The 27210-nt window shown below is 35.6% G+C and overlaps 1 protein-coding gene across 1 annotated transcript in view; it reads left to right on the top strand.

Annotated features, from left to right (window-relative positions):
* TMX3 (thioredoxin related transmembrane protein 3) overlaps positions 1–27210 on the top strand; it is a 41168-nt gene that overhangs the window by 3175 nt on the left and 10783 nt on the right. Inside the window, exons 3-10 of the mRNA XM_004059529.4 lie at positions 673–712; positions 1941–2064; positions 10250–10295; positions 11555–11635; positions 13691–13790; positions 14414–14491; positions 20349–20415; positions 23947–24045. Of these exons, the coding sequence (XP_004059577.2) occupies positions 673–712; positions 1941–2064; positions 10250–10295; positions 11555–11635; positions 13691–13790; positions 14414–14491; positions 20349–20415; positions 23947–24045 (635 nt within the window). The remainder of the gene's footprint in view (positions 1–672; positions 713–1940; positions 2065–10249; positions 10296–11554; positions 11636–13690; positions 13791–14413; positions 14492–20348; positions 20416–23946; positions 24046–27210) is intronic.

The following is a 27210-nucleotide window of genomic DNA, read 5'->3' as shown; positions in this document are numbered from 1 at the left end:
GGCCCAAGCTACACATCAGTGAGCCCAATTATGGGTGAAACAGTGGGCTCGTCATGTGCTGTAAACTCTGATCCACAGGGGTGGTTGAACATTTTAAGGGACAGTTAAAGGTTGGGCCTAACCAGCTGATGGTAAGGTACAGTACCCCTGCTGGACTGCACATCTTCAGGGGAGTGATCTGGGATCTCAGCACAGGAATTCCTCAATCCAATATTTTTCACGAGCATTTTATGAACACTGAGCCATCATTACCAGGAAATGGTGAGAACACTTCTAAAATCCAAGTTCCCAGATGCCAACCAAGGACCATTCTTAGAAACAGTTATTTCTAAGCATAGCAGCCTCAGGCTTCCTTTGGTACCTTTTCTACACAGGTGTAAAATGTTCTAGAAGGGCAAGGAGCTTAGGCATCTGTTTGTGTTTCTACCAAGTCCTACTTTAATTCTTTTTCTTGGAATCTTTCCTCCTAATTACTTTATCATTGATCAGTTCTCTGCTTTTATCTTTGAGATGTTTAATGGATAGGTCACTGAGTAAAAATTTTATGTAAAGAATTATTGAAGGAATTTGGGTCTTTCCCTTATATTTATCAATGTATTATCTCTGCCTATGCTATACAGTTGTAAAGTGGACACAAACATACAATCAAACATTTGTTTTCTTGTTTTTTAGGTTTAAAGAAAATCGAAATGATGACATTTGGCTTGTAGATGTAAGTATGTAAATTTTATATGCTAATTACCCACCCCTACCATTTTAAGTATTATTTTCTATTCTACTCTACCCAAAAATGGCAGTAAACAGCTAGTGCTTATGTATATACTCAATTTGTTTTCTTAAGTATTACTATATTTGAGATTTTACATTAAAAAGAACCTTAGAGTTTTAAGGATCCATGCGAGGGAACGTATTTTTGATGAAATTTTGGGGGTGAGAGTATTAAGAGGAAAAGCTGGAACCCTGTCTTACAATGAGGTCAACTTTTGGATTATATCTTAATGATATAGGGTATGATTTTATTACAGAATTCACTCTTGCTTTCTTGATAGTTTCCAAGAGATTGAGTATATTAATATCACTTAGTCAAAGTCATATTTTCATCTTAACAGTGGACAAAATTAAAGTTTCACCTTCCTTTCTTTAAAGTTTGGAATATATTTAAACCTTATGATAGTTGAGATTTAACATGCCTCAGCAAAAAGTAGAATAGCAGCAAAAGAGATGGAAAAAGAATGGCAGAGTTGACAGAGGGTCCACTGTTTAATTATTTCTCCTTTTCTGTATGTTTGAACATTTTCATAGTATAAAGTTAAAAAATCTTGTTTCATGAAAATATAACAAGTAGTTTGTAACATCACTTAACTAGGGGAACCTGAGTATCACCTCCACCATCTGGTAATTCTAAAGAAGAGTAAAAGACTGACTTTAGTTTAATCAACCTGGCTTGTCCCTATGCCAAACCAGTCATCTTAATGACCTCCCCTTCTTGCCAGTGGTTACAATAGAACTCAGCAAAGTCACCTACTATGTTGACATTTTTGTAATAGAAATAGATTGATATTATCATTAACAATTAGGTATGTATGTTGTATGGTATATATATGTTTATTTTGTGGATTCATTTTATATAAAACGTTTCATATAGAACATTTCCTTGGAAGCAAAGACATTTTTATTGTAAATTGTATATCTGTTTTAAATCAGTAGTCAATTAAAATGAGCTTAAGATAATACCGGTTTTGAGGTATCTAGGTTTATGTTTGTATGTTTTAATCTTTCATTATGTATCTACTTTAAAAATTATATTTAAACTTCTTGTCTAAAACATTATTAGATCATTTAGTCAAAGGGATTCTTTAAATATTAAGATTCATATTTATTGTAGCACAACATTTTAATGGTTATCTTTTTTTGTTTGTTGTTTGTTTTTTTAAAACAAGTTTTATGCACCATGGTGTGGCCATTGTAAAAAGCTGGAACCGATTTGGAATGAAGTTGGTCTTGAGATGAAAAGCATTGGTTCTCCAGTTAAGGTTGGAAAGATGGATGCTACTTCCTATTCCAGTAAGCCTTCACTTAGTTTATTATTTTACTGTTCTCACAGCAAAAACAATTATATGCAACAGTATTCAGGGTGGGAGGAAGACTTTTTTTGCTCATGTGAAATTCAATTAACTTAATAATTTAAGACTGTATACTTTATGAGTTAAATGAATTAGCCATTGAACATGTAGTATGTAGTATGTGTTAATCTTATGCTTAACAGGTGTTTAAACCATCTTTTCTCCTTTGAGCCCACTTTAGATGGTTTATATGAGGCAGCTGTAAAAGGATGAGTGTTAAACTATTGATATTGCTACTTGAGTTCAGAATCAGTTTTTTTCTGAGTAGCCTGAGATGTGCTGTAAAGAAAAAATGGGAACTTAAAGGATGAATTGAGTTAGGGTGAGTACAAGTGAGGATCAGGAAGCTTTTCACATTAGAAAGAATACTAGAGCAAAATAATAGAGTGTGAAAGAGGTTAATGAGTGTGTACTAGAGAATAGAATGAAGTGAAGGTGAGCAAACCTTGGTCTGTAGGCCAAATTTCTCCTACTACCCATTTTTATAAATAGAGTTAGATTGAAGCATAGCTATTTGTTATCTGTTTATGGCTGTTTCTGTGCCTCCATGGCAGAATTCCGTAGTTGTGACAGAGGCTGTATACCCCAGAAAGCCTAAAATATTTATCTGACCTTTTATACCAACACCTGTTTTAAAGGATTTGGGAAAAAGAAGAAGTTAAATTTAGAGAAGTGTGAGGTGTCATAGAATTTGGAAAGAGCATGGCTTTCAGAGAGCAGATTTGGATTCAAATCCTTGCTCTGCCTGCTACTTTTGCTGTGTAACACTGAGAAAGTTTCTGAACAAACCAATCTTTGGTTTCCATATTGATAAATACTTAATTGTAATGCTTCTTTTATTGGTGGTTTTGAGGTTTGAATGATCCAGCAGATATAAAATCTTTTGTATTCAATACCTGCAGTTTCTCTTTCATTAGTGAAGAAAGTGGAAGTACATAATGTATATTTCGTTTTAGGAAATCAGCAATTTTACTTTGGAGCAAGACAGAGCTATGTTTTAATCTCAACTTTGCCTTGTCATACTTGTGTAGCTTTGGGAAGCATTTAACCTCTCTTAATTTTAGTTTCTGTAGCTACAAAGGAGAGTAATAATCCTCAAGGTTGTGGAAATCATATTAATATCTTGTATTTAAAACCCCCTAGCACAATGGCTGCACGTATATGACACTAAAGAGTAATGCCACGTTGTTAAGAGCTTCCCAGGACAGGCAGTGTTTTGGATTTTATCACTTGTCGGTAGGAGGTAATACACATTTTTGTGAAGGCAATGACTTGATAAAAATATTTTTGTCAGCAACTTTTAGGATGGAAAATAGAGTATGTAGAAACAGGGAGATCATCTAAGTCAGCCTTGTGTATATATACTGGTGTTGGATGCTGGGAGCCTGGTGTTGTGGGTGGTGACAGTAGAGTACAATGGAAACAGTAATTTTCATAGACATGTCCCATACTAAAATCACAGAAGTAACAGATTGGTTGGCTTTGTACTGTGAAGAAAACAATAATAGTGTGAGATTCCTAGCATAGTTGCTGAACTATGCTACCACTGGCTATATGCAAAATATCAGTTTTAATTTTATGTGCATTTCTAAGTTACCAATGATTTTGAATTTGTGGTCTTTTAACTGATGTTTGTGAATAGGGACCTACAGTGTAGGTGAGATATTAGTGCTGGAATTATTGAGTCACCCAAATGAAACGTTGAAATTTTGAGAGGAGAAGAGATAAATGGCAGAAATTGTTAGAGAGGGAGAATAATATGTTTGAGTTGATATTTCTTTGAAATAAGCTTTTAACAATGTCTAAGAAGTTATCGTTTTCCACTGTTGCTCATGAAAGTAATTTCTTGTTTCCTTATATATATATACACACACACACATATATACACATATATATACACACACTATATATACACATATATACACACATATATACACATATATACACACACATATACACATATTTATACACACATATATATACACATATACACACATATATACACACATATATATACACATATATATACACACGTATATATATACACATATACACATATATGTTGATTAGATGTGCATACACATATTTATTCATAGATGCGCTTATTCATTTATTCACTCAATCAATATTTACCAAGTACTATTTGTCAAACACTGTGCTAATCTCTAGAGGTTAAAGAAAGATCCAGACAAATCCCGCTTGTCCTGGAAATGCTTACAACATAATAAAGGGAGAAAGATGAGTAAACCAACAAGAGCAGTAAGTCTCAAAAATGGCAAATTGCTGTGATCACTTGAATAGGTCAGTGGAGTCATCGAGTCATGTATAAAGGAATGTGGGACTATGAAGAAAAATAGTCAATGAGAAAAATAGTGCATATAAACCAATAAAAGTCTTAGTGGTAAAGTGTTCATGTAATACTTCATTGATAATTAACAATTTTCATTGTCACATTCTATATTGTATCTAATTCATTAGTTTATTATTCAGTATTAAGTGCCCCTGTGTACTACTATTTATTAAGTGGCACTATGATTAGGGAAAAACATAGCCAAGATTGTTTTCCTGAGTCACTTAGAGAAGAAAGTGTTTTAAATGCTATTTTTAAAAAGCAGTAGTAAGACCTCATATACAGGTTGCGACTTTTTACTCATTGGATATGGAATGCTAAACCTCCACCATCCCCCTCTCTCAACTACTTGCCCCCGACCTTGCATAGTGTGGCTTGCTTGGAAATCCTACTTGAATTATCCAAACATAGTTAATTGAAAAAAAAAAAAAAGTCCCTTTGTAGAAAAGTTGTGGAGTTAGCATTCATTCATTTAGCAAATACTTAATGTGCTTACCATGTTAGGATATGCCCGGCACATACCAGGGTACTGGTGATACATCATTGAGCAAAACAGATTAAACTTTCTACTCTTATGGAACTTATATTCTTGTGGGAAGAGACAAACAGTAACTTGTGAACATAAGTCAATTGTCTAATGTTATTTTCTACACCATTATTAGAGTTCAATGTCAGTGATGGAAGCATTATCCACTTAAATATTAGCACCAAGGAAATGTGTTATGTGTAATGAAGAAACGTATCCTCCTAGTATTAAAGAAGTTAAGTATTCAAAACCACCGTTCACATATTACAAACAGATTTTTGCCTTGTGAATTTCAGAGTTTGCCTAAATTTTTAAGGCAGTTCAAATACAGACATTTTAGTAGAACTTGGAATCAAACAGGTAAAAAATGGAATTACTTTCAAGTCATCTGCCATTGTTATTCTAAGTCTACCTATAGAACACTAAAGGATTGGCTGTTTCATAGATACCTCTTGCAGGCCAGTAGGTTGCTTTTCGGACAGTCGCGGTATCACTGTTCCTCAGCATGTAATCTGTAGACGACCTGCAATAGAATTACCTGGGTACTTATTGTCAGTTCAGATTCTGAAGGCCCACACCAGTCCTACTGGTGAACAGTGAAAATCTTTGCAATTGGGTCTTGAGAGTCTGTATTTTTTATTTTATTTCTTTTATTTTATTTCTTTATTTCTTTATTTTTTTGAGACAGAGTTTTACTCTATTGCCCAAGCTGGAGTGCAAAGGTGCAATCTTGGCTCACTGCAACTTCCGCCTCCCAGGTTCAAGTGTTTCTCCTGCCTCAGCCTCTCGAGTAGCTGGGATTACAGGCATGTGCCACCACACTCGACTAATTTTTTGTGTTTTTAGTAGAAACGGGGTTTCACCATGTTAGCCAGGCTGGTCCCAAACACCTGACCTCAGGTGATCTGCCCTCCTCCTCAGGTGATCTGCCTGCCTCGGCCTCCCAAAGTGCTGGGATTACAGGCATGAGTCACTGTGCCCAGCCGAGAGTCTGTATTTTTAACAGCACTTCAGATGATTCCACTGCACACTGAGTTTGGAAAACCACAAAGTGTAGAATGTTATTTTGGTAGAGAGTTATAGGGTTTTAGTTTGGGGTGAGATAAGACTATTCAAAGTGATCAAGTTTATATAAATTTCTAGGAGTCTTTGATAATAACTCATTTCTCAATCATGTATTAAATCATTGCAGTGGTTGGAAGCAAATGCCATCAGACTCAGTCCAGCAAATCTGTGTGTACAGAATTTTTGAACTAGAGAAATTTGAACTATTATGATTTAGTCTAGTCTGTGTTTGGAATTGTACCAAAATGTCTTGATGCATGGATTTAACTAATACCATAACCAAATAATATAAAAATTATGTCCAGTGTAAATTCAGATAGGTGTTTTGGCTTCTCTTTTTGTACATACCTCTTCAAAATGAGTGCTAAAATATTTCTCATTTGGAAGTTAAAATATGACATAATATTACCTGTAGTGGCATGCTGATCTTTATTATGGAACCACTGAAATTCTGTTACTCTCCAACCTAAGTGTGACATCATTTTATGATAAAGATCACATTTTAGCTCTCTTTCATGTGTAAATTTGGAATGACGTTTGGCCAATAACATTCTGACATCTTGTTCGTAGATTGTAGTTAAAAATTAATTTTGCCTTTCTAGATTATAAACTCTTTTTGGTCAGTGACTGTTTCAGGGCTTCTCAGCCTTGCATTATTGACATTTTTGGGCTGGATAGTTCTGTGGGGTTTTTTTTTTTTTGTTTTTGGTGCAGAGGAAGTCAGTGACTGTGTTTCAGGGTTTATCAGCCTTGCACTATTGACATTTTGGACCAAATAATTCTGTGGGGTTATTGTTGGGAGTTGGATGGGAGGAGGAATCCTGTGCATTGCGGGATGTTTAGGAGCTTCCCTCACCTCTACCCACTGGATACCAGTTGTGTTCTCTCCCAATCTCCTCCTACCCCCTTACTCACTGTTTTTAGGAAACAAAGTGTCTTCAGTTGATGGTAAACCACTGCCATATGTTATACCTTTTTCATGTTAGACACATAGTGACATTCAGTAAATACTAAAACAGGTAGTATCTTTGAGCTAAAAAGGACTTTAGAGGTTGAGTAACTCCTGACTCATTTCGCCCTTTCCCATTTTATAGATGAAATAACAAGGTAACTAGAAGTGAAATGACTGAGTAATTTCGCACATCAAAGTTAGAAACAGAATTAGGCCTAGTATCCAAGATCACCATGATTCACATTCCTACTTACCTCTAGCATCAAACTGTTACCATTTCAAGAAGAAAATAGAAATGAAGTAGAAGACTTCATGTTGAATCTTGTTTTATAAACATTTAAAATCGTAAAACTTCAAAGCTATAACTCTTGTTGCAAATGGTCTCTTCAATTTATGAAGGAATTGAGCTCAGATTTCTGTATAAACTATTTCTCTCTAATATGAAAAAGTAAAGAATAAAAAAATTTAAAGTCAATTAGACTGAGTTTCAATCTCAGCCCTGCTACCTAATCAATATTTGCTCTCAAACAAGTTACCAAATCTTCCTGTTTTAGTTTCTTAATCTGAATTACCTTTTTTTCTTCCTTACAAAATGGTTTGCTCTCAAACGAGTTACCGAATCTTCCTATTTTAGTTTCTTAATCTGAATTGCCACTATTTTTTCCTCCTCACAAATTTGTTTTGAGGTGCAATTTTAAAATATTCACGCCAGTTATAAAATATTCTGCACATTAATTTTATTAATACTGTGTGTGCATTGATGTGTCAGCAGCTAATTAATGAAATCAGGATCAAGAGTAAAAAGGAAAAGGATCTAGCATTTAAGAATCTTCTATGTGCCAGACTCAGATTCTACGTGCCATCTATTTTTTTGTTTTAAAATCCCAACCTGTAGCCCTACGAGATGAGTAGTATTCTCAGAAGGGGAATCAGAGAAGTAAACAAAAACATCCAGAGTTACATAGGCGATAAATGAAGTTAGAGTCCTAACTGGGGTCATTATGTGTTTATAACTCCTGCTTTGTTTGCTTTTTTTTAAATTTTTGTTTGTTTGTTTGTTTGTTTTGAGACAGAGTCTCACTCTGTCACCCAGGCTGGAGTGCTGTGGCTCGATCTCAGCTCACTGTAAGCTCCGCCTCCCGGGTTCACACCATTCTCCTGCCTCAGCCTCCTGAGTAGCTGGGACTACAGGCACCCGCCACCGCGCGCGACTAATTTTTTGTAGTTTTAGTACAGACGGGGTTTCACCATGTTAGCCAGGACAGTCTTGATCTCCTGACCTTGTGATCCACTGGCCTCGGCCTCCCAAAGGCTTTTTTTTAAATGTTATACTGTCATTCCCTTTTAGAGGAATCTAAGACTGAAGTTTTATAGAAGTTACTGTCAATTAAAATTATGTCAGAAGCGAAGGTTAATGTTAACTGTCAAGAAGCCAAGGGATGTGGGTTGGGTGATAGATCTCCATTGTCTCGATGTGAATACTGAGGTCGAGGAAATGATGTAATAGGGTTAAGTGTGGAGCTGGGATTTTTGTCTCTGAGGCGTATCATGGGATCCACAATATCAGGCTATGAAGCATGACCAGTGTGTTTTCTCATTGATTGCATACTGTATTTTCTTTATTTGATTTGTGTATAAATACATTTTGATATAATTTAAGTTATACAAAGGGATTACTAGTGGAATATAACTTTGTCCCCCAATCAATTATATTAGTCCTTATGTTTTGGCAGTTTTTTAAAATGAGTTTTAATTGAAGGTAATAAGGGATTTTATTTCCCTGTCTTCTTAATTTGGGATATTTCCCTGTCTTCTTAATTTGGAAAGGGGTCATTAAAAATATTTGTTATTCACATAATCTCCCCAAAGTAGTTTCTGTGTTTTTGCTGGGAAGAAAGCAGTCTCCATACCACAGTCTCCAATTAGAACATACTTGACAGAATGAAGTCCTAGATTACAGACGGGCACAAATAAATTATGTGCTTGCTCTGAGTTTGCATGTCTGTTCAGAAGCAGGACCTGTATCTTCAGAACTTGAGTTCTTAATTGTTACCTCTGCTGTTTATGCTACCTCTTAGGAAAATACGTGTCGGCCACTGTCCAGGTCCCTCTATTTACCTATCTCCATGTTTAAGGGAGAAACTAGAGTTGACAGATGAAGGAAAAATTTTGGATATTTTCACAAATCGACTGCCCTTATTCTTGTGAATTGAATTGGTGAGTTTATGAGAAACCAAAGATTAGTGAAGATTACTAAAGTGATTGTTAAATTGGAATTCAGATGTAGTAGCTTCCTTACCCAAGTGTGATAACAAAATACCCTGGAAACAAAGACAATTATAAAGGGAAGGATCATGTGAATAATACAGTGGACTTTTCATATACTAGTGTATAGTTTTGTAAATATCTTTATGGTATAACGTGTGTTAACTGAGAATATTTTATTTCTTCTTTCCTGTCCTGGTGGCGTTTTGTCTGTAAAGTAGTGTTGCATTAATTTGGCATATGATTTCTCTACTGTTTAAGGTCTTATTTCCCTCTTTATATTTGCTTGTTTTTGTTACTGTTTCTCCTTTCCCTGCAGAAGATGATATTGTAGCAACTATTCTCATTTTAATTCATGTGAGGATTTCAGAATAATCTTTGAGATAATTAAAATTACTCTAGGTTATCACAAAAGCAGAAACTCCTAAAACAAAGTTGCTTTTCGATCCTCTGTTGACCATAGTAATTAATTTTGCAAATACAAGTTATGCTTTTAAAATTAGAATACACTGCAGTTATTTGAAAACTCAAAAAACACTAAAAGAAGAGATGGGCTTTTTTTATTTTTAGTTTTATTTTTTGAGAGGAGTAAATGAGACCTAGAAGAAATATTTGTCTTGGCCATGAAGTCAAATGAGAAGTACTTATGTATTTTTATTTTTATTTTTTTTACCAGTATATCTTTTAAAATAAGTATTTTATAAATTTTTAACTATTCTTTTGACGTGCATTTCTTATTTTGTCATAGTATTTTGTGCAGGTCGCAGATTGGACTATTAAGTAATTGTTTTCTATGAGAATGTCATGTTTTTTTCTTTTGTGTGATTTTATAATCTTAAGACTTAAAAACAACGTTATCTATATGGGTTGTATAAATATCTCTATTTTTAAAGTAAAAGGCTCATTTGTTACCTAGTTTCTCATATTTAAAAAAAAATTTAGAATGCTTTATTCTTTTTCTTATCAAGGCATTGCTTCAGAGTTTGGAGTTCGAGGTTATCCAACAATTAAGCTGTAAGTTGAGTGTTGTATGTTTATATGTGTATTTTTATTAGTTCACTCTACTTACATTTTATTACGTTAATTTCTAGTAGATTCCTTGGAGGATTGAAGATTGGGGTTTGGCCATTCTTCATAGGTGAAGTATGTAATTAAAGGAGAGGGACTGCTTCTTTATGCTTTTCTTCGTATTTAAGCAATCATGTTGTTTACGGCTAATTCACGTGTTTTGCTTGCTGTGTGACACGCACTGTGCAGGACAAGTATACAGTCATAAATTATGAAAGGCCTTTTACCCTTGAGGAGTTCGTGTGGATTGTGAGATAAAAACAGAATCAAAGTTGATGATACTCTAATCTGTAGGTGTTGATCAAGTCTAATAAAGTGTACAAGTTGAAAGAAATGTGATAATTCTAAAGGACTTGTTTTATAATCATGACTTCATTGAATTTTCTCATGATTTTCATTAATCTTATTTTGGTAATGTGGGGAGCTGTGGAATTGTTCTGAAAGTTATTTTTATAATAAAGTAAGTTTAAAAAATATTTTAACATCTCAAATTTTTAAATTTGAGTAATTTCAATTTATATCTTGGGTTTTGTGTTGATCTTTTTCCTTCCCCCACTTTTTAAAAATGTTTGCTTAGCCTCTTACTTTTTGTGTTAAGTAAATCATCCTTTCATTTCCTTCTGTTTAATTGTAGGTATTCTGTTGTGCTTCCCAATTTTTCCTTTTTAAAATTTTAGTTAATTAGGCACACAGATTAATTCATTGGTTGGCTTTTGAAGAATTATGTAAGTTTCTAGAAGAGCTGTTTTTCATGCATCGTTTGACTCTGTAATGTTGGAGCATCAAGTAACTGTAATGTTGTATTGCTTAACGTTTGTTTTGCCTCTTCTAAAATACTCATTTCCCTGTCCTTTCATTTACCTTTTGACAGGGAAGATAATGAGAATTATAGTACTTTAATTTTCCAAGCTCTTGACCATGAATGTGTAGATTATTTTTCAGAAGGCGTAGATACAATGCAGTTATCAAATGCAGAGTAAAATATGTTCATGTAATTTTAATAGAATACAGCCTCTTTTCTTTTGTGTTACTGGTCCTCTGACAAGCCTAATGTCTACCATATTTTACATGAGAGCTACTTCTAAAACTTCTCTGCATTTACTATTTTATGTAATATAATTTTATGAAACAATAGATAATGATTAACATTAAATATTAAAACTGTTAGAACAATCCAGGTTTTAATTTTTTTTTTTTTTTTAAAGATTAAAAGGGGACTTGGCATATAATTATAGAGGACCACGAACAAAAGATGATATTATTGAGTTTGCTCACAGAGTATCTGGGTAAGTTATTAGGAAAGGCCTTTACTGTATGTTATTAATATTTGAAAATTAAATATATTTTAATAGACTGTATTGAACAAACATATTTTAAGGACATACCTAGGTAAAATTTATTTGATTATTTACTTAGAAGATAGGATTATACAGCGTATCCAAAGAAATACTTTAAAGAAAGAGACCATGGTTTGTATTGCATACCTGTTAACCTCACATTTAAATTCATTTTGTCTATAGAAGAATTTTCCCAAGTGATTTTTTAATACATTTTCCAGATTTTGATTACGTGTAGCAACTCTGTGAATCTTAATTTTTATTTTATGATAATTTTGCTTTTGGACTGCCTGGTTCAGAGTTTTCAACAAAGCCTTGGGATATTATTGTTCTGAACAGACTTGGGCTTTCATCCATACTCTTTGATACTCGAAAATGTATTTTAGATACAGCTAAAATATTTTTCCTTATTTATCACATACTGCTTTCTGCCAGCTGTGAGGTATTCGTGCATTTTATACTTAGAATGTGACATAGTTAAAACCTAAAGGATCTGTTCAAGTTACCAATCCCTAAGGTTTTACTGATAAGGAAACAAATTCCTCTGTAAGCACGTTTTGTTGGTTTGAATTTGTCGTTGATTTTTTTAAATCTACATTTTGATGGGATATAAAAAAAGTTGGTGCTTATAATTATTTCACATGATTATGTGAAAGTTCTTGAGAATGTTCAAGCTGTGTTAATCTTTATTGGCTTTAAAGTATAGGCACTTGTGAGTTTAATGGGATATATTATACTGATAGCTTTAAATAGCTTTAAGGTAAATTAAAATAAAATGAGTTTGTTGGTGGCACAATACTGTCTCAAATTATTTGAGAAAATTCAGAGGATTAGGAGTGATCTTTATATATTAAAGTTTGTGGTGCTTACTAATGTAATTTTCACTGTATTTTCTTGTCGACCATGTTTCATTTTATTTCCTTTGTGAATAAATAAATTTTGAAATAACTTTATGTTGTATGAGGGGAGTGCTAGTGGGAGGTACTGAATCCTCCCAGGATTTATATTAGTCATTATGTTTGAGAAATTTTTAATGAGTTTTGGTTTAGGCTTAAGAAGGGATTCTCCTGTTGTAATTGGAGATGACTATTGTAGATGAAATTTCAGGAGTCAGTTCTGGAGTTGCATCACTTACATTTAGTTACTGAGTATTAAATAGAGGCTAGGGTAGAGTGATGATGCAATGCATCATAAAGAATTTTGAAAATGTATGTGCCTTTCTATGTTCTTTTTATAAATGTGATAGAGTGAAAATTATGTGTTGTAATATACACACCATATGTAAAAGATGACTACCTCTTCTTAGTTTTTTAATGATATTTTATAATTGACATGCTTCATAATAACCTATGACGTAATTCATTTCTCAATCTATTTGCTTTGAAAAATGCTTGTATAACATTTTTTGTTTTCTCTTCATGAGGTTCTTATGTAGTGTTATGACTATCATTTTCTATTTTATTTTTTCTGTAAATGATTAATGATATGCTTTTTATACTCTTTGGATTTTAACCACCATAGGGTACTTAAAAAGTATATACCATTTAAATTGACATAGTAAGATACAGATATTCTTAATGAAGTACTGTGTATTCCTGGGATGGTATTCACAGTGTTTTTGTGAATGATCTTTTGAAAGGGAGAAAAAATAATTCTCTTGGGAATTGTCTTGTTTTAGGCTGAGGATTCTAAATGGACAGTACTTCTCTTTTTGCCCATCAAAATACTAGTAATGATGGTACTCTCTGAATGGATGTTTTGACACTTATTTTGAAACTGATAGATAAAATTGTGGGTACTATATTAACCTTTTATATGTATGTGCAATAGTAGTCATGGACCACAGTTTTATTATATTCACGTGGATTTTGTGATATACTTAAAATGCAATTGATATATTATTGAAACTTAATAACTTGAGACATGATTAGTTATAGTATAAATAGTAAATTATGTACTTTAGTTTATAATTCAAGTTTGTTTTTTTGTTTTGTTGTGCAACAGGGCTCTAATTCGGCCACTTCCAAGTCAACAAATGTTTGAACATATGCAGAAGAGACACCGTGTATTTTTCGTTTATGTAGGTGGAGAATCACCTTTGAAAGTAAGACTTTTTTTTAATCCACAAAAACAGATGTATTGTAATTTAATTTACTCTATATCAAGACTTCACTAGAAACGCAGAACTTACTCTGTACTTACTAGAAATATTTTCATTCATTCTAAGCATTTCTTATAATAAAAACACTTCCTTCTATATCTTCTGTCATGTTTGCCTATATGAAACAGAAGTGTGTAAAAAGTGAGTAAATGTTGCCTGCCTTAGCATTTTTTTCTGTTATTAACCTGGTTATTTAAGTCTTGTGTTGCTTTTTCAAATCTGAGTCTTTGAGACTGCAGACTTTGTATGTGTGTATACACACATATCTTCCTATAATCATCACCATCATTTTGTCTAATTTATAATTAAATGAATACATACAAATTGAACTTGTGTTATATTTAATGAACTTTATTTGCAGAAAGATAAAAGCTCTTAATTACGTTGGCCTTTGCCTTGGAAACGATTTTATTTGCTTACATTTCTTCTCTTCACCTAAGAGGATGTAAGGTAGCACATTACGGTGATGACTCTTACTACATAAGGTAACTCTCATTGTTTAATGAGGAATGAATTTTGGCCTTTAATATTTTTCAATGACCTTTTTTCTGTTTGTATCTTTATAGGAGAAATACATAGATGCTGCTTCAGAATTGATTGTATATACATACTTCTTTTCTGCCTCAGAGGAAGTGGTTCCTGAGGTAATATTTAAAATTTGATTTTAACGACACAATTTTATTTATTAAATTATTACTTGATTTAATAAATAAAATTGATTTTATTACTTGATTAAATTATTGATTTTAATATCAGATTTATTTACTGTGATATGTTTGGAAAGAGTAAACATGCTGATTCTTTACTACTGGTATTAGATTGCTTTTTATTAATAAATACCATCAGATTCGTAGCATTTAGGGATTTATATTAGTGCTTCTTGTTTTTTAAAATAAAAGTAGTGATGACAAGTGATACCTCAAACTCCTAAATTGGCTTACAAGTGGTGGATTATTGTGTGTGTGTTTGTGTGTATGTGTGTGTGTGTGTGTTGCAGATACAGTCTTTTTTGGGTCCTCAAACTGAGATAGTGGTCCTCAGTAAACAAATCAATAAACAGGATATCATAAGTGCTATGAAAAAACAAATTAAAGGCCAGGCGCAGTGCCTCATGCCTGTAATCCCAGCACTTTCGGAGGCCTAGGCAGGTAGATCACCCGAGGTCAGGAATTCGAGACCAGCTTGGCCAACATGGTGAAATCCTATCTTTACTAAAAATACAAAAACTAGCCAGGCATGGTGGCACATGCCTGTACTCCTTGTTACTGGGGAGGCTGAGGCAGAAGAATCACTTGAACCTGGGAGGCAGAGGCTGCAGGGAGACGAGATTGCACCACTGCACTCCAATCTGGGTGACAGAGTGAGACTCTGTCTCAAAAAAATAGTAATAATAATTAAGGCTGGGCCCAGTGGCTTACGCTTGTAATCCCAGCACTTTGGGAGGCCGAGGCAGGCGGATCACAAGGTCAGGAGTTTGAGACCAGCATGGCCAACATGTTGAAACTCCATCTCTACTAAAAATACAAAAATTAGCTGGATGTGGTGGCGCACGCCTGTAATCCCAGCTACTCAGGAGGCTGAGGCAGGAGAATTGCTTGAACCCAGGAGGCAGAGGTTGCATCAAACCAAGATTGCGCCACTGTACTCCAGCCTGGGCGACAGAGTGAGACTCCGTCTCAAATGATAATAATCATAATTAAAAAAATTAAAAAACAGTGTAATAGTTGGGGCAAATAGGAGTGGGATGGGTGCTGTAGGTTGATTGGTCAAGAAATGTTTGTCTCAAGAAAATACTTGAACTGAGACTTTTACGTGATATGAAGGAGCCATGCAAAGATCTGTGGATACAATACGCCAGAAACGAACAGATAACAGATGTCCAAAATGAGAACACACCTGACATGATACAGGAACAAAACAGTAGGCCAATGTGACTGTAGTGCCTACAGTGCGATGGGAAGTGGGTGGAGGGCAGTGTAGGCATTGTAAGTCATGGCAGTGCATGTGATGAGGTTGAAGTTGGTGAAGAACATGAATTGATCTTGTTTAAGGACATTACTCTGTGCTAAGCGCACAGTGCATTAGATAGGTATGCGTAGATCCACAGATATCAACTGAACTTTTGCGGTAATCTGAGAAATTTGGGCTTGATGGTTAGTGAGGGTTGGGAACAAGTGAAAGGATTGTTGTGTTTAGAAGATAGAATTGTCAGAGCTTGCTGATATGGAAGAATAGGGATGAATTGAGGGTGACTCGTAGATGTTTTGGTTTGAACAATTGGGTAGAGAGGGTGGTGGTTGATGAACTTGAGGAATTTTGGAGAAGGAAGAAGTTGAAAATATGGAGAGTGACAAGTGCTTTGAATTATTCATTTTAATTTGATTCAGCATGTCATATTAGGAATCTAAATATAAGCATCAAATAAGCAGTTGGACGTAGGGGTCTAGAGTTAAGTCAAGGCTATGTAAAAGAACCTTCCCAGACATGGGAAGCAATTTTTTAAGGAAATGAGTAGACCCAGAACCTGAGGTCAGCAAAGGAAAGTGAGAAGAAATAGTAAATTAGGAAAAAGAGATGAGTTGGAAGCCAAGATGAAGTATTTTAAAAGAAGTGAACAGTTTGTGTGAGAATTTTGCAAAGTGATCAAGAAAATAATGAGAGAAAAATAACCACAATGTGTGTCCACATGGAGGTTGTTGGTGGTTTTCAGAGGAGTAATGGGGAGAAAAACCTCATTGGTGTTTGAGAGACACTGATGGCAAGTAAGAAAGTGGAGACCACAAGTATAGTCTTCTCTTTAGGAAACTTTGAATGAGTAGGGGACCTTAGGAGTTTGGCAGTAATTCAGGGGAATTATGAAAGAAATGAAGGGAGCTTTTCTTTTTTTTTCTTTTGAATCTATAAATTATAAAAAAATTGAAATATTTTTCTTTTCACAAAGGTAAGTGAAACATTTCATTTCTTTTACATGATTTAATGTTTAAAGATTTTAAGATTACAGACTTGCCGAAGTAGGTGTTTAATGCTTCCTGCAATATGTATGTAGATGTTTATCTTATGTACCCCACAGTGATTTTCAACTCCTGGAGGAACCTCAGTTTCTGGACAACTTAAACCCATTTTGGTTTGCCAAGTATTTTATGCGTATGCATTTACTTTTGGAGGGGAAGGTAATGTCACGGGATCCTTAGGGTGTCGTTTCACCAGCCAGAAACCTCTGTGGCCGCTGGCGCCTCTGCTTGGGTTTTGCTTGCATCCACTGGGCTTATTCTACCCACTCAGCCTGGCAGGCTGCCCTTGGCTCATGCTACCGGCCCAGATCCTGTGCCTGCCAAGGACGAGCCAGGCATGGAGCAGCAAGGGATATGTGAGTGAACAAGCGTGGAATCTGGCCACTGCGCACAGCCAGGCATGCTGGCTGCCACGGGGAAGGCAGCTCCAGGCACCTGCTCCATGTGAGGCTGCAGCTGGACCAGATGTATTGCAAGTGGCTTCCACTGCAAGAACCAGCATCTAGACAAGGGGAACACAATGGTGCCTGAAAGCTCAGAGACGCCAGGAACTGCAGAGCCCTGAAGCGGGTGTTACAGTGTGTCACAGCCGTGACTTGGGGAGCCCCAAAGTCTGGGCTCCCAGAAGGGTTACAGCTCTTCGCTCCTTCTTGTCACCTGCAACATGGTGACTGGGGGGTATGTTTCAGCCCTGTTTGCATTACAGCCCCTTCAGTCCCTCCATTCAGTGGGTCCCAAGTTCTTGTCCTGCATCCAGGAAGAATGAGGTACATGGACAACTGGAGGATGAGCAAGGCGGAGAGGAACTTCATTGAGCAACAGAATAGCTCTTAGGAGACCCGAGTAGGTAGCTCCTTTCCACAGGCAGGTCATCCAGACAAGTCTGTGTTTCGCTTAGTCTGGGGTTTTTACGTGCTCAGAATCGAGGAAGTGCATGCTGAATGGTCCATGGGTGGCCACAGTCAGGCCTGGAAAAGGCACGATCCACTTGGCTGAATGGTCATCAGTGAAGTTCTTACTCCAGGCCGTGGACTTCACCCAGAACTAGTAGCCTGGCCCCCAGGCTTCAGGCCCTCCCTGGCCTGAAGTTGGGGTTTTACTGGGGATCCACCCCTTCCTGCCTAGGAACCTGTCTGACTCCCGCCGTCATCATCATACCGTCTGTGGCACCCAGGCTGTTCATGCCGAGGAGCCAGCCTCCCTCCCATGCTTGTCAATGTCCAAAGTCTGGAGGAAGCCCAGGCACTGGTGGGAGCTGGCACGTCAGCGCCGCCCCAAGCACACACACACACCCGGCTAAGTTGCGACAACACTCAGGCTCGGCCACAACTTTGCTTCAAAATCAGAGCAGGCGCCGGAAGCAGGGAGAGTCCAGGGAGCAGGAGCAGACATTTGTGAACCTGCAGGGGTTGGGGGTTGGGGGTGGCTGCTTTCTGGGCCCCGGAGAGCTCAGGGATGCCAGGGTCCAGAACCACTCCTGAGCAGCTTCAGCTACACCCGGGAGTGTGGGGCTCCCACCCCACGAACTTAGTAGCGGATAGGACTCTCCCGCTTGTTCCCGGCCCCCGCTGGCTCCACAGAGCGTGCAGTCCCTGCTGGGCCTTCCCTGTTGCAGCTGGCATTTGTGCAGCAGCTGCTCCAGACGGGCTGCCATGGCCATGAGTAAGATGAGAAAAAGAGGCCACACTTGCCATCAGAGTCTCCGACAGCATTCCCAAAAGGTTTTTCTGGATTGCCTTAATGTAACATAAAGGATTAAAATGGACTAGAATCTGAACTTCTTATACATTTTTGTCTCCCAAGTCCAGTGAGCCACATTTTTGTATTAGAGATGAGAATTTATGCTAAGCCCTCATCTACAAAGCTTTGCAAGCAGTTGGCACTTGGAGTGCACCAGAGGGTTTGCTGTGTTCTAGGCGCTGGCACCATTTGACACCATCTTAATCCTCATATAAGAATGGGGGTGTCTTAGGCCAAAATCCCTAGAACCCAGAGGGCCTGGGTGGGCATATATACAGCATCTGTTACATGAGCATATTTAGTATTTGTGTATTACTTCTATTATTTTTTTAATTGGGCTTCTTAGCTAGTTTGTTTAGGCATTCTTTATTCCTGAAAATAGTAATATTTGTCATCTCTCTTTTTTAGTTTTAAGGATGTATTTGGAAAAGTCTGCTAGGGGAAATAATAGTTACTTCACAATAATATGAGGAGTTTTACTCCCATAGATGATTCTCAAATAAGTGCAAAGCCCATAATTTTGTGGTCTTCCCATATTTTGAATATTAATGTTTGTCCTTCAGAGCTTCATTAGCTTTACAACGGGTATTTATGAAAACCCCAGGAGATGCAGTAAGGGGGTACAAGGATGAATTTAGACAATTTCTGACTTCAGAATACTTACAGATGAATGAAGGAGATTGACATGCAGACTGTAACAGTAATAGAAGATGGTTGAAAAAAACACACGGGAGAGGAAGAGAGCTTCAGAATATGTGAGACTAGATGGCTGCAAGATTTGAGACTGTATCATTTGTGTTCTAGTTAGAACTATTCAGGGATATTGATGAAAGAGGGAGGTGCTGAATGTTGAAAAATACTTCCCAAGCATCTGTGTGGATGAGTTGCCAAGAGCAGGTGAATGGAGCATGCTTGATTAGAGCCTTACCTAAGAGCTCTTGCACTGCCCTTAAAATTGTTATTTTCATAGTGCTATATCATTTTTTAATAGTAATGTAACCAAATAATTCTGTATTATTTTCTCTCCCCTGAGATGTGCCTCCCTCCCTTTTTAATTTTTCCAGGATAACTGTCTTTATTTTATTGTTATTCTACTTCATTATATACTCATTTACTTATTTGTCATTATTTTCAGTATTAACATGCTCATGTAATAATTCTTTGTGGCTTACTCAAATTATTTGTCTTCTGATATTTGTTTTCTAGTATAATTTTACTCTCAAAATAAGTACAGCTCAGCTATAAGCAGCTGGTACTTTCTGAATGATCCTTATCACTACTGTAAGTGGCTTATGAAGCAGTTTACAGTTTAAGCAGTGCTCTCAGTTATGGTATCTGACATAACTCTCCTAATTGTTCTGTGAGGTAGGCAGTCTCAGTGTCTTTATTCCACAGATGAGGAAGCAGACTCCCCTAGGTAAAGTGGCTCATTATCACACAGCCAGTGAGTGGTGGAGAAGGACTTAAACCTGAATAGGCTGGTTGATGTTTAAGTCTGTTATCAGTTAAGAATAATCCACGGTTTTTACGATAGCAAACAGGACATTGTACAAGGGGATATATAAAAAGATTCAGATATACTTCTTGGATGAGTCTGGGATTGACTGTACTCTTTAACTGTTTGTGACATTCTGTTTTGTTATTTTTATGTGTGTTTGAGTTTTCTGGTTATCTCAAGACTTTTGAAATTATAGTTACTAATTAGAATTTTTTAGTGATAAAAGTTATTTAAACTTCTGATTTTTTGCAGTATGTGACACTAAAAGAGATGCCGGCTGTGCTTGTTTTCAAAGATGAAACTTACTTTGTTTATGATGGTAAGTTCTAAATCTTTAACTCATGTAAAACATTTTAAAATTAAAATGTCTATTATACAACTTAGGTGTAAAGATTATGTAAATGCTTCTACTGTTCAATGAGAATAACAGTTCTCATTACTTGAATGACTGATGTTTTGGGTTTTTTTTCACCCTTCAACTTTTAATTGTTAGTTATTTTTATTCTGAGCTTTACCTACAGAACATTCTTTTTGTTGTTGTTTGTTAAATTATATGCGTTTTTGAGGAATAAATTCTATGTGATTTTTATACATTACTTTAAAATGTTCAGAATTAATTTTTTTGAAGTAACGTTTCAGATACAGAAAAAGACTTGAAGAAATAACACATGTTCAATGGGTTGAAGCCCCTGTGTATCCCTCCCTAATGGCATTTCCCCTTAGCTGTTAGAAATAACTGCTTACCTGCTATTCAGCATTTCTTCATTGACACATAATGCTTGGTCTATTTTTAAAATATTGTAATTGTAATATCAAACATACATCGTAGTAAAGAGAATGGTAAAGCCCTACATACCCATCACCGAAGTTGAACACTTACGAAGATCTTTGCCCATCATGACATTTGCTCCAACTTCAACTTTCAATTTGTTGAAGTACTTTAAAGCAAATTGTAATGGCATTTCATCACCATGTGCTTTATATTACGCATCTCTTTACAAAATGTAGACTTTTTATTTTTAGATAAACCACCTGCAGCTACAACAACTGACATCATTCCTTGGTATTTTGAAATACCTACTTTCATGTTTTCCAAACCGTGCTCTGACCCAGGGCAGTGCAGCAAACTCACAGGGGCTACAGGGGATATTTTAAATTTCAAGGGAAGCAGTGAAACTCGACATCTGTAGGCCACCACAAAGCCACTCAAAAGCAAAAGTGAATGCAGACTCAGCTGATAGCATTCCTGCTAACATTCTAAATTCTAATTCAGTAAAATTTAAAGTTCAATTTCTTGTTCTCACTAACTGCGTTTCAGTGCTCGGTGGGCTCCTGTGGCTTGTGGTTACCATGTTGGAGGCCAGATAGGGAACACCCATTCATTCAGAAATATTCTAGAATGTGTTTTTCTTACTGAATTCTATGTGACAGAAAGGAAACTAGGACTAGATGAGAGCAGTAGAGTTTGAATTGCTGAAATAATTCAAATGAGTAGAAGACTTTTCAATAAAAAGGAACAATTTGTTTTATTATAAGTAGCATTTTAATTGTTTTGACAGTCATAAGACTACATTTCTGATTTTTATTGTCTTTAAATAAATGTGAGAGCTGAATTTTATTTGTTTCTATAGATAATAACTACCCACTTATGCTGTCATATAAAAGGTACTATCTACATACTTAACTTGACATTTTCATTTTATTTACAAAGTAATCTGTGAGGTAGGTAATAAGGCAGATAGATTAATACCCCAGGATTACAAAGGATATAGCTAAGAATGTTAGATAAGGAGACAGATGTGTAATTAAATAGTAGGTTTATCATATGCTTATTCAGCCATCCATTAATTGGATGTTTATTGAATGTCTGTATTAGACGTTGGGCTTATAAAAGAACTTCAGAGAAACTTGTGTATTTGAAAATATGAGAAGGAAAATAATTTATAGCCACACCTAGTCTATTCACCTGCTCTTTGCTTGCAGTACTCCTCATATAATAAGCACTTAATGTATGTGATCTTATATTTGATCATTACAACATTCCCTTAAAATCACTATTCTTACCATTTTACACATAAAGAAACAGGATTAAAGAGATTTTTTTTTCCAGGATAAAATAATCAATGATATCAAAATTCAGTCTTCAGATCTCATGTTCTTATTCCACTATGTGTTTCTTAGCAATTCAGAGGCACTTTGTTTCTTCCTTTAAAAAAAAAAAACACTGATCATATCTGTTTAAATATAAACATATTTAAATATAAACAGATATCAGGTTTTTGAGCCTGCCTAGGAAAGCATCCCCCTGTTATAGCTCAGTGTTTCAGATACATTCTCCCATGCTTAAGGAAGACAGGAATATGATATGTTAAGTTTCTGTAGGTATTGTAAAGGCCCCATTTCTCTAACCTGCAGTGGTATTTAGAACCTGCCTGATTCAGACAAAGCAAAGGCTTTACTTTGAATCCTTATTTAAATATTTAATTGTTGCTAATGTTTAGAAGCATTGGAATAGGGACTTGGGAGTATATTTCCTTTCTTACATATATAATTTCAGCTTTTATTTTAGATTCAGAGTCTACATGTGCAGGTTTGTTACATGGGTGTATTGGATGATGCTGAGGTTTGGGGTACAAATGATCCCATCACCCAGGTAATAAGCATAGTACCCAATAGGTAGTTTTTTTTAGCCCTTGTCCTCCTCCCCATCTCCCTAGTGTCTGTTATTCCCATCTTTATGTCCATATGTACCCAATGTTTACCGCCCACTTATAAATGGGAACTTGCGATATTTGGGATAGTTTATTTTCTAATGAAATTCAAATTGATCACTGTATGCAATCTCGTAGAAAATTTGCTTTTAGCATGCAGTGGACATTGTGGCCCAGTAATCAATTTCTAGTTTTATGTTTATTTTCCTAATTTGTAAATTTAAATCAATAAATTCTTTGAGATTTGCATTGCATCACTTATTTTATGGGTTCGATAACTTGAAAATGTTTTGTTTAGCAATGCAAGAAAAAGCATACCTTTCAAGAGGTTATTAAAATCCATTCTTCAACCAGATGTATTGGTAGGCTTTTATAGATATTTGCTTTACATCACCTTCTTTTTTATGCAATTGTAATAATTTTGAACAATTACTTGAGGATTACATTTCTAATTAGGATGTAATATTTCTCTTAGATATTATATTTTCTATCTGCTTAGCAGAGGAATTATTTTATATTGGAAAAAAGCTAAGGTACTATGATTTTATATGTGTGTTTGTGTTAGTTGTACCTTTGAGAAAGAGTTGTAAACTAGGAAGACTATCATAAAGAGAGGAGAGCAAAGAAATTGTAATAAAAATTACCTGTAGTGCCATGACCCAAGTATAACCATTGATTCAGGGAAACCATTTAGGAATAACTGACTTCATTTTATCATTCTATGAGTTTATCTTTTCATACTTTCTTTTACGAAGTTACAGTTATACTGTTATGTATTGTATTGTAACCTGTATTGTTTTGTAATCTGTTCAATTATAAGTTTTTTTTGAAAATTTATAAATGATCTTTATCGACATATACCAAAATTTATTTAAATTATTTCCAATTTAGGATATTTTGATTATTTCCTTTATTTTTAATTATTTTTATGCTATTTTTAATGATGCTATAATGAAGATTGCTTTGTGCATTAATCCTTCTGTACATTTGATTGTATGCTTGCAATAAATTCCTAAAAACAATATTTATGGAAGTATGATTCTCTGTCAGGCGTTTTATACCTATTATCAGATTAAAGCTATTATAACTCTTAAATTCATATTTATACTGTAATTTGTCAACTTTGTCTTGGTTTTAAGAGTATGAAGATGGTGATCTGTCATCATGGATCAACAGGGAAAGGTTTCAGAATTACCTTGCTATGGATGGCTTCCTCTTGTATGAACTTGGAGACACAGGTAACAAGCATATGTACAAGTCTCCATTATGTTACATGATTTTTCTTTGATTATTTAAAAATCTTATTTTGTAGGAAATGAATTTAAGCTCTATTTCTCAACTTAATTTTTTATTTTAGATCTGAATGCCAGTTGTTTACGAGAACGTAAACTGATATTACCAGAAGATATACCTTTGCATGTGGGTCAGTGATTAAAGAGATGGTTTACTAATAGAACTGATGGTGACAAGGAAAACAAAAAGCCTGGGTAATAAGAGAGTGAGAAAAATAACCAACTAAGAAGCTGTACTCAGAGCTGATTTTGTAATAGTTAAAATAAAACTTAGCACAACCTATTTATAAGGCCTGCTTTTACCTTTGAAAGGGAAAAATGTAAGTTAAATTGGCATGGTTTCTTAAAGTTGCGCTGTTGGAAATGACAGGCAACGCAAACACAAACACGAATACAAAAATGAAAGCTATAAGAAGCCGATTATATGGTCTCAGATGCAAACTATAAAAATTATAAGAAGCTAACTGTAAGTTTTAGGAGAAAGTGTTTTATAAATTTATAGAAAAGTAGAAATGAGAAATATTGGTTATTGGTACCACATTTGTTTCCATTAATAGCTTTATGATAAGTAGGATGGAAGTATAGCTTTTGAGTAAAACAATGAGAACATTTTATTCAAGACTTTTTTTTTAATGTAAGTAATAGACATAGGGTTTCCTCTTCATGATCGCCTACTCTTAAATCTAATTAATAAAAGTTAGAGACATTCTTACATGTTCTCCTGTTTGTAACGTTTTGGGGGATATTTCTGTTCTGTTCCTGAGCTTGCTTTTAATGTTGTGTGTCTAGTGATATTTCTGCCTTTGCTTATCTTTACAGAAGGAGCTGTGTATTAGCTCATTATTGGAAGTTGCCGGGGACAGTGTCAAAGACTGTGGTTTTACTTTCTGATTTTTTTTTTTTTTTTTTTTTTTTGAGATGGAGTCTCTCTGTCGCCAGGCTGGAGTGCAGTGACGTGATCTCGGCTCACTGCAACCTCCACCTCCCTGGTTCAAGCAGTTCTCCTGCCTCAGCCTCCCAAGTAGCTGGGAATCAGCGTGCGCCACCACATCCAGCAAATTTTTGTATTCTTAGTAGAGACGGGGTTTCACCATGTTGGCCAGGATGGGCTCGATCTCCTGACCTGGTGATCTGCATGCCTTGGCCTCCTAAAGTGCTGGGATTACAGGCCTGAGCCACCGTACCCAGACTTTTTGATTCCTTCAGACTCACATGAAAGGAAGAGGGGGAAATGTAGGAATATAGTAGTTTTGCTTTGTATAGTAATCATAGGACATAGCATGACCTTGAGGTGATTAAAACAGGTGGCTTTGGCTCAACTGAGCACATCTTTTCCCAGATGAATTTGGAAACAGAAGTGTGCTGTGGCAGTGTTCTTTTATGTGTCTGACATAATTGCCCCTGTTAGGCATCAGCTGTGGTCGTGCCCCTGCCCTTCACCCCCACCTGTCCCCTAATGCTAGCACCATAGCAGCCTCCCGACGCTGTGTGGCTTCAGACACCTCATGTCTTTTCTCAGAAGTTCTAACTCTTGCCTACATGTCCAGCCTCATTTCACTCTAGCCTCACACTCTTCCTTCTTGAGCCACACTAACCTTTTAGTTTCTTTTATTGTTATTACTATTATTTTATCATTTTTACCCAAGTTTGCTTGATACCAGTTTCTTGAAAAGGCTATGCCAATTGCACCAAAGCACGTTTTTACATACTTTTTTCTTTGCTTGGAAATACTCAGTTAATTCCTGTTTGTCCATCAAACTCAGACCAAATACTGCTTCCTTAGGAAAGTCTTCACTGACCTCGTCAAACTACATTAATTTATGCTGTAATTTTTTTTATAGCAGCATATTCTTATTTCTAATGGGACATTTATTTGATGAAAATGTCTACCGGTTCTATTGTGTTGTGCTTTCACAAGCGCAGAGCCTTGTCTGTGTTTGCTCATCACCATGTCCTCGGAACCAGCCCAGTGTGTGGTACATTATTTGACACTCAATAATTGTTGAATTAATAAATGTGAGAAACTGTGTCTGTGTTTCTCAGAGTCCTGTTGGTCTATGGGAGAATGCTCTGCATGTTGTAGACATTTTGAAAAAAAACTCACGAACCATTTGAAAATTAAAGAAGCATATAATACAAAAAAAGAATAGCAAACGAGATATTTCAGGAAGGTAGATGTCATTGTGAACTGTTTTCATCAGAGAGTTAGAAGACTGAAGGTTGTGTAGAATTTAGACAGGTGTTTAAGCAGTATGGAATTAGAAGCAGCATTAAAATGCAGGGATAATACTGAAAGATTATGGATTTAATCCTACATGTATGTACCTGCTCTGAGCCAGGTTTATGCCCATATTTCTGTGCATCTAATCTTACTTAACTCTCCCAATAACTCTATGAAATATATATTAGTTTTTGGAAATAAGTTGAAGTTTACTAAGGCACTTCCCTGTTCCCCTGTGGCTTGGTATGGTGCCTAGAACATGATAGACACTGCTTGATGGCAGTGTTTGGCTTTCTGATTCTAACACCACTCTTCTGGTTATTACATCATGCCGGCTTCCTAGAAGATATCAGGATACATATGCTTTATGTTGTATTTAGGGTTAAGTAAATGTGAGTCAGTTTAATTCTGCATATTATAACTGGCAAGTACTGAACCATGGTACCAAAGTCAACGGCCATGTAAAAATCATTTTCTTATTCTAGACCATTGTTTTAGAGCTACAGTAATTCTTAGCAAACTTGTTTTTAATCAACTTATTTCCTATGCTTTTAGCCTTTGAAAAAATAGTTATCTTAGTCAATTTGTAGGGTGTAAGGAAAAAATACAATTCAAGCTTGTAAGTTGGTATAAAAAATACTATTTAAGTGTATAAATTATTACATATTTACTCTTATTTATATTTTGGGGTGGGATGTGGAAGGGAATTTGTCACTGGAGTTGACTAATTCACTGATTCACTCTACAAACATACCATAATATGTTGATTTAATTTGATATAACATGTAGGGTGATTGGAATTAAATTCTAGAATTACTTTACTAATTTCCTACTCAGAACTAAAGCGATAATTGAACAGTTTGTGTAATAAGGGTGATTGAGTTCAGATG

The sequence above is a fragment of the Gorilla gorilla genome, chromosome 17 (genome assembly GCF_029281585.2).
Source record: "Gorilla gorilla gorilla isolate KB3781 chromosome 17, NHGRI_mGorGor1-v2.1_pri, whole genome shotgun sequence".
In the NCBI taxonomy this organism is placed as follows: domain Eukaryota; kingdom Metazoa; phylum Chordata; class Mammalia; order Primates; family Hominidae; genus Gorilla; species Gorilla gorilla.
Note: the sequence above shows the minus strand (reverse complement) of the source record. Positions and strands in the feature narration are given on the sequence as shown.